A 7,961-nucleotide genomic window follows, 5' to 3' on the forward strand; every position below is an offset into this window, starting at 1 on the left:
TCTGAAGGAGCTGCTGACAACATATGACTGCGAAGCTGCGTCTGTTCCTGCATAAAATGCATGGCCAATTCTGACATTAAAGGATGATTGCAACATATTTATAAACCCAGGCGATACATTGATGCATATCTTTTCAGGTGGGAGTGAGACTGATGAGCAACTGCAATTTCCTCTGGAGTTGTGCGCTGACTCGTCGTCCACCAACTCTCAGACTTCTTCCAAAATTTCAGGTATTATTTTATCTTCTTGAGGTTTCTTTATTGCTATTGGAGCTCCTCTTCTACTGTACTGCTTTAACACTTCAGGTACAGTTTCTTTATTCACCCCAGCTGCAAAACTCTGCCAGAATCAGCTGGTTGTGGTTCATTCAACAGGTAAAAGAACAGTAGCACCTCACCGCGCTTTGTTTAGCCATAAAACTAGACAACAGCACTGAGGTTTTGTAGCTGTAAATGTGTCAGAGCTGTGAGACATTGTGGCTGTTATTTACACCAAACAATCCTAGCATTGAGATCAAGCTGTAGAGGTAGAACTTGACTTGATTGAAAGAGGAGAAGGAAATATACTGATTTCTGTCTACCAAGTACAGGTTTTTGTTTGTGTGTGTGTGTGTGTGTGTGTGTGTGTGTGTGTGTGTGTGTGTGTGTGTGTGTGTGTGTGACAGGTGTCCCAGAAAATACCATTGTCTCATCCAGAGGTAAGCTCCCTCCTTGTTTTCTTTCTACCCCCTTCCCCTCCTCCCAGCTACCGAAACTACTATACTGTCATGTTTTGACCTTTCATCCTTTTGTCTCGGACAGTTGAACCGCTCTCGAAAAACCTCATTCAGTTTTGTTCTTTTCTGTTCGTTTGTTTTCTTGTGTCTTGTATGTTTTTTTTGTTTTGTTTTTTTTTTTTTGTTCTTTTTTCTCGTTGTCGTTTGTGGTTCGGGTGGGGGTTGCGTGTGTGTGTGTGTGTTTGTTTGCGTGTGTGTTGTGTGTTCTCTCCAGCTGCCTCCGTTGATTACGGTTCCTTTGCAGACAGATGCAGCACCTGGCTAGAGCTGCTTAGGCTGAAAGCTCACACCATAAGACGAGGATCAGTTAAGACAAGTAGGAGGACACAGTCTCTAGCACACTCTGGTGATCATACCCACGAATACAAAACATGGTTTCACGAGCAGTCTTCCACATACCGACTTACACTCACACACACCCCTTGATGCATGCCGTTGAGGGAGACGTAGCTTTTTTTTTCTTCCCCCAAATCAATCAGTGGCTTTTTAGAGTTCAAAAGATCACACCTAGCTCTTCGAAGGGATCCCAGTCAGCTGCTTAGCTTGAAAATGCCTGTAGCCATGTCAACCTTTTTTAAATCAGAGGGCAGTTATCTTTTTGCACACAGTATGCAGCTTTCTCCCCCCCTCTTTGCACTCGTGTAAAATCTGCATGAAAATTTCCTTTGATTTCACTTTGCATTTGCATAAACAAATCTTCTGAAATTGAGGAAATATGACATGCTTTATTGGATATACAGGTGCATCTCAATAAATTAGGGTATCATCCAAAGTTACTTTATTTCAGATACTTCATTTGGTTTAAAATGTGAAATTAATAAATATAAAAAATTTGCTACATACTGAGTATATTTCAAGCCTTTATTATTGTTAATTTTGATGATTATAAGTTACACCTCAAGATATCCTAAGATTCAGCTTCTATGCAGATTTGAACATTACATAAGAGCTATAAAAAAGTTATTTCTGCTTAAAAAATGTAATGTTATACTCATGTTTTGTCCCATGTTTTGTCACTGACACCCTCCACAAGTAAGGCAAGACATAAAAAGGCCATTGCTAATAAAGGTTGTTGTTCACAGCATGCTGTATACAAGCATATTATTGGAAAATTGAGTGAAAGGAAGAAGTGTTGTGAAAAATATTGTCTCGGATTGATTGTCCCAAAGTCTTGAATGGGCTTCGCCTTACAATCCTCTCAAGGCTGCTGATTATCTCTGTTGCTTGTGTACCTTTTTTTTCTACCACACGTTTTCCTTCCACTTAGCCTTCAATGAATATGCACGGATACAGCACTCTGTAGAGCCAGCTTCCTCAGCAATGAACTTCTGTGACTTATGCTCCTCATGGAGGATGTCCCTATCTGCTGGACAGCTGATAACTCAGCAGTCTTCTCCATTATGCGTAGGTCATTACATAAGATTTTTGTATCAATGTTTTTGTTGGTCTTATGTCATATTCATATTGTCTGAGAAACATTTTGTGTTTAAATCAGCTGTTAGCCAAAATCATCAAAATTAACAGAAGTGTATTTAATCTACATGAGTTTCATTGAAATAAAATAACCTTTTGACAATATGTTAATTTAATGAGATGTACCTGTAGGTGAGAACGTTTGAACAAATCATCACGGTAGGGTGGGGGGTGGTTGGGGCAGTTCTTTTCTACGAGAGCTAGTTTGATTTTCAGTCCTGTGCACAGTATGTGTAATGTTTGGCTCTGAAGGTTCCTGGTTTGACGGATGGAAACTGCATCAGGTAACTTTGCGCTATACAGTGAAGCACCTTTCACTCTCTGGTTTGTGTACATGTGCCCAGCTCAGCTCATAGCTGTCTTTGTCTGTTTCCATGTCTCAAGCCTCGTTCACAAATGCCAAAGAATTAGAAATCTTCTCTCATGTATTTCACTGTAAACACTGTATTCACACCTGTAAACAGCTGTGCCCAGGTCTGTCTGTCTGTCTGCAGACATTTTCTGCCTGTTTTTACCTCAGTTGCATGACATGCATGGCAGCACACGCTTTTCAAGTGATTGTCTTCACACCGTGCACCGAACACATACAAAGCTGCATTTAAAGTTATGTCTTTCTAGCAATGCAGGTGAGCTCAAAATTGTTCATACCCATGCAAAGTTGTGGTTTGTTCTCTGTTTACCACTTTTCTCGTCTGCATAGTTACAATTAATTACAAAATGTTTTGAACATAGTCCTTTACTTTGTTCTTTTTCCGCATTTATTTCCAGCTCTTCCAGCCCTATTCTCATTCTGGATGGATTCTGGTTTTGGACTGAAAATATTAACCTTTCTTGCTGTATTGTTTTGAAAGAGGGTTCAGTGTGGCACCTGGTGAAGTTCGTTCTTCAGCTTGCCTGCCTGAGGTCATTGTCCAGAATTATATTTTACCTCTTATTGCTAAATACCTCCAAGGCAAGTTTGATTCATTTGAGCAATTTTGTGACCTGAATGGACATCTTGTCATCAAACATATGGATAGAACCGTTGTGCTTTGGGCTCTTATGCTTCGTAGATTTTTGGTAAGATAACATGTTCAAAAGCAAACTGCATCAGGAGAAAATAGAACTTCACTTAGATTCAGTAAGAAAACATGATTCTTGGCTGCATTTGACACATAACCAAGACAGTGTTTTGAAACGGTTTGTTCCTTTGCCAATTCATACCCACAAAAAAGTGTACACATTCCTATTAACATGCTAGGTTTTTGGGGTGTAAAATAATCCGTGATAAATCATTTTCAGATTTTATCAGCATATACTGTGACATATATTCTGTTCACTTGGAAAAGAAATCAGTTGGAAGAGAACTGTGCACACCCTTAGACTATCTTCTGTTTTCAACAGTTTCGGAGAAACATTCAGCTCCTGTAATGTCTGTTTCCCAATTTTTCCCCAATTATTGGTGATTTTCTTTACTGTGACATGAAATGTAAATATTTTTTGTGTCCTTCTCCTGAGTGATACCTTTGTATATTGAGGTCAGTTTGATCCTGTGTAACCTTTCTGTTAAACTACGGCTTTTGTTAAAGGATGCAAATGTGGCAAAGTCAGGGAAATTTAACTAGGACGGCTGAATTCTCTGGATTCGGGTTAATCAGATTTACTGTAATTGATGGAAGCTGGGAGGTCAAGAAGATTCGATGCTGAAATTGAGTCAGAAAGGGCTCCAACCAATTATTAGCTTGAAGATATTTTTTTCTTACAGATTTTTACTTTTCTGTTGGATTGCGCAAGATAACATATGTGGAAAATGCCTTAAACTAATTTTATATCGGCTCTTGTTTAACAACACCAAAACCTTTCATTTTAACAGCGATGTGGACACCTCTGGGATCCATTACTTCAGATCATCAGTTGTTTTAAGTGGGTACAAAATGGGCTTTTGGCGGGTACGGATTTGATGCCTGGTCGGCATAAAAGGTACTGTAGCTGACTGCTTCTTTATCGACGTGAAACGACCGAAAAAATAAAGTTACAAAATAGCAAAGGAAAACATTCAGCTAAAGTGGTGAAAGCATCAAAATCTTAGGGTGGTCTTTCCAGGGTCCAAACCAGAATCTGATCCAGAACATCTAAAAGGTGGCAATGATGCTGTCCAGCCTCAAAGGTCTAGAGATACTTACAGAAGAGGACCAATTGCAAAACATTGTTTGCCTGCTGCGCTGACAAAGAAGGCCTATTATTTATTCCTAAGAAAGGAAATTTTGGCTCATATTATTTTTAACACAATGTCTTTTGTGCTTTTTTTTTTTTACATTTTCAGCCTGAAAGATTTAAAGATTGATGTAAAGTAGTAATATAAATCAGAATTTTTCCATGGGTTTGAATCTTTTTTTGCTCTGCTTTGTATGAGTGTACATGCCCTGCTGTACAAACACTAAACCGATTTCATTTTTGCATGACATCCTTCACTTGAGCTTCAAAGTTCATATCTGCTTCTTTATTTTTCCACTGTTTATAAGTGGTTGTTGGTGTCTCAGTTTGCCCTCCTGTCCCCTCCTCTTGTCATCCTTCTCTTGCACCTCTGCTTGGCCTCTTTTTCTCTCTGGACCTTCAGTCTCGTCTTTGGAGCAGTGCAGTCCACTGACGGAGGGACGCACCCGTTCACTCCGCTCCAGCCGCTCCTTTGGAGGCAGTTCAGTGACCATGGTGAAGATGACGCCGCTCTCTTTTCTCCCTGGGACGCGCAACGTGAAATACCTGGGAATCATCAACATGTTCTTCATCAGAGAGACGACATCTCTACGAGAGGTGTGGTTAAGGCTACAGGAACCCTTTGTGTTGTTTGCTCACCAGGTGTGCTTTTTGTTACATGAAACATGTTTGTTCTCTCCAGGAAGGTGGGGTTAGTGGCTTCCTTCATTCGTTCATTGCAGAGGTGTTTGCGATGGTTCGAGCCCATGTGGCAGCTCTGGGTGGCAATGCAGTGGTGTCCTACAGCATGAAAGACTGCGTTTTAATGGAAAATCCAAACAAGAACCAGGTACCCACACTAATACACATTTTTTGCTAACATGCTGAAAACCTTTTATTTTTACAGATGCGTCTCAGTGAATTAGCAATTGCCAAAGAAGCTGGCTTTTCACAGAGCGCTGTATCCAAGCATATTAATAGAACATTTCATGGAAGGAAAAAGTGTGGCAGAAAAAGGGACACAAGAAATGGGTATAAATGCGTCCTTGAGAGGACTGTGGAGCAATCTTTGGGGGAGATTCACAAGGTGTGTACAGTGACTGGAGTCAGTGCTTCAAGAGTAACCACACTGACATATATTCAGGACCTGAGCTATAGCTGTTAAGTCACTTCTGGCCCAGAGATATCATTAGCATCCTACCTAGTCTAAGGAGACAAACGATTAATAAAGGTGAATTTTACATTTCATTAGGAAATAATGGTTCCAGAGTGGAATGGCACAGAATCTAAGTTGCTTGAGGTCCAGTGTGAGGTATCCACAGTCAGTTAGGATTTAGAGAGCCAGGCCATCTGCTGGTGTTGGTCCACTGTGTTTTAACAAGTCCAAAGTCAGACCAGCTGCTTATGAAAAGAAGTTTGAGCACTGCATGCTTCCCTTTGCTAACAAGCTCGATGGAGATACTGATTTCAGTTTCCAGCAGGACTTGGCATTCGCCCACACTCAATGACCAGTGTGTCTCTGTGCTTTAATTGGCCTGACCTAAACTCCACAGAGAATCTATTGTCAAGGGGAAGGTGAGAGACGACAAACCCAACGATGCTGACGAGTTGAGGGACTCTTAAAGAAACCTGGGCTTCCTTAACACCTCAGCAGAGCCACAGGCTGATTGCCTCCATGCCACGCCGCACTGATGCAGTAAATGGTGCAGAAAGGGTCATGATCATGTTTTTAGTAGGGATATTTACCAGTCCTTTTTTTCGATTTTTGGAGGGAAAAAAAATACATTTTTCGTTTCTTAATTAACAGGAAATGTAAACTTTTCTGTTTACTTTTCTGTGATAAGCAGAAACACTTGAAATGAATCACTCTGTGGGTAATGACTGCATTATAAATACTATAATAAAACACCTATTTGATGATATTCTCATTCACTGAGATGCAGCTGCACATATAATGCAGAATTAATGTTTGATCCCCCTTTAGGCTCAGTGCCTCATTAACGTGAGCGGGGATGCGGTCATCTACGTCAGGGAAACCGATCAGGAGCCCATGACCTCAACGACGAATATCGGAGAGACTTGTGCAGCTGAAGGAGCTACATGACTCTTCGACGCTTGATCTGATTTTTACCAGCAGGAGGCACTGTCTGAGTGAACATGCACTCCTAAAGTCTAGCCATCCAAAACTGTGTGAATTAATATTTGCCTTAAAATTCTCAAAGATTCAAAGGTCTGGACATATAATAAGAAAAACAACAATTACTAATATGCTCAAAACTGTGTATTATGTGTAAACATAGGAGTGCAATGTCTTTTATGTTTGAACGGGGGCTGATGTGGCTGTTATTGGTTAAAACCAGCCAAAGAGCTTAATTGAAGCTTCTCTTTTTACTTAAGCCGTCCACCCTGGTGTTCAAGCACCGCTACACTGTATCGGCCATCTCCTTGGGTTTTGCACACATGAGGCAGCTATAATGAATTTGTCCTTCTGCAAACCACTGACTTTCAGTAGCCATGCTAAAAAGGGATGCACACGTTTTTAAGCAAACCATTTATAAGCAGCTGGATTCTTGCAGTGTTATGCTGCGTATTATCTAACTTGTCGTGCAAGTCAAGTGTTTCCATTTCAATAGAGGTGGTGCCTGTAAGGAAAATACAATCCAGCCTGGATAGGCATCTGGAGCCAAGAGTAAGAATATCTCGCAGAACATCTTTTCTAATGACCTTTTGATTTATAAGTGCTCATTTACTTTGAAATTTAAAAATCAAGTAGCACAGCAAGTATGATTTTATCTACAACCAGATTTACTAGTGGGCAAATTGAGATTTATATTTAAAGAACTTAATATAAAGTGGGCAGTTGGGATCTACAAAATGACTGTCAAACTCTGAGATCTAATCCAACCATGTTCTCTTTGTGTAGCACCTGTGTCAAATATCACATTTGCAAGTTTCATCTCTGCTGATTTAGCACTTGTCGTTGTAGGAGTCTCACTGCTGATCTGTCCAACACCTGAAAAAGCATCTCCTAGTGTTGGTGCCACCTAAAAATAAACTGTAAAATGTTACGAACAATCAGATCTGTTTTTGTTATTGTATTTTTATAGCATCAGTGAATAAATCCTGATGCCTGTGCAGGGCATTCCTGATTTTAATCATTCTGTCAGAGGCTTAGTGGTACTCTTATGTGTCATCAGTAGTTTATTATTTTTCAGTGTTTTTGACTAAAACTTGAATGTATATACATGGATGCTTTTGCTCTTGGATTAGCAGCATGCAGAGCATCTTTTTATTGTCATGAATCTGTATGCTTGCCTGGTAAGTTGCACAATAAACTCATGTCAAACCAAATATGTGTTTTCCTTAATATACATTACTTTGCAAAAGTTTCCATAGCCATTTATATTTTCCATGCTCTGACACGTTAGAACTGCAAACCTTATTTGGATTTTACGTGACAGACAAAGTAATTGTAAAGTTAAAGTGAAGAGGATGGGTAACTGCTTCATATAGCTGCTAGTCTTTTGTATTTTTTAAGAGA

General features: G+C 39.9%; 1 protein-coding gene across 22 annotated transcripts in view; it reads left to right on the forward strand.

Annotated features, from left to right (window-relative positions):
- c2cd5 (C2 calcium dependent domain containing 5) overlaps positions 1–7,771 on the forward strand; it is a 41,871-nt gene extending 34,100 nt beyond the window's left edge. For 15 of the 22 annotated variants that reach the window (XM_047385742.1, XM_047385752.1, XM_047385634.1 and 12 more), the window contains 6 exons: positions 138–230; positions 665–697; positions 990–1,121; positions 4,845–5,038; positions 5,124–5,270; positions 6,405–7,771. In XM_047385742.1, coding sequence (XP_047241698.1) covers positions 138–230; positions 665–697; positions 990–1,121; positions 4,845–5,038; positions 5,124–5,270; positions 6,405–6,524 — 719 coding nt within the window. In that variant the 3' untranslated portion in view covers positions 6,525–7,771. The remainder of the gene's footprint in view (positions 1–137; positions 231–664; positions 698–989; positions 1,122–4,844; positions 5,039–5,123; positions 5,271–6,404) is intronic. The other 7 variants (XM_047385642.1, XM_047385799.1, XM_047385817.1 and 4 more) reach the window with 4 other exon arrangements.
- Positions 7,772–7,961: the final 190 nt, after the last annotated feature.

This window comes from Girardinichthys multiradiatus, chromosome 2, assembly GCF_021462225.1.
Source record: "Girardinichthys multiradiatus isolate DD_20200921_A chromosome 2, DD_fGirMul_XY1, whole genome shotgun sequence".
NCBI lineage: Eukaryota > Metazoa > Chordata > Actinopteri > Cyprinodontiformes > Goodeidae > Girardinichthys > Girardinichthys multiradiatus.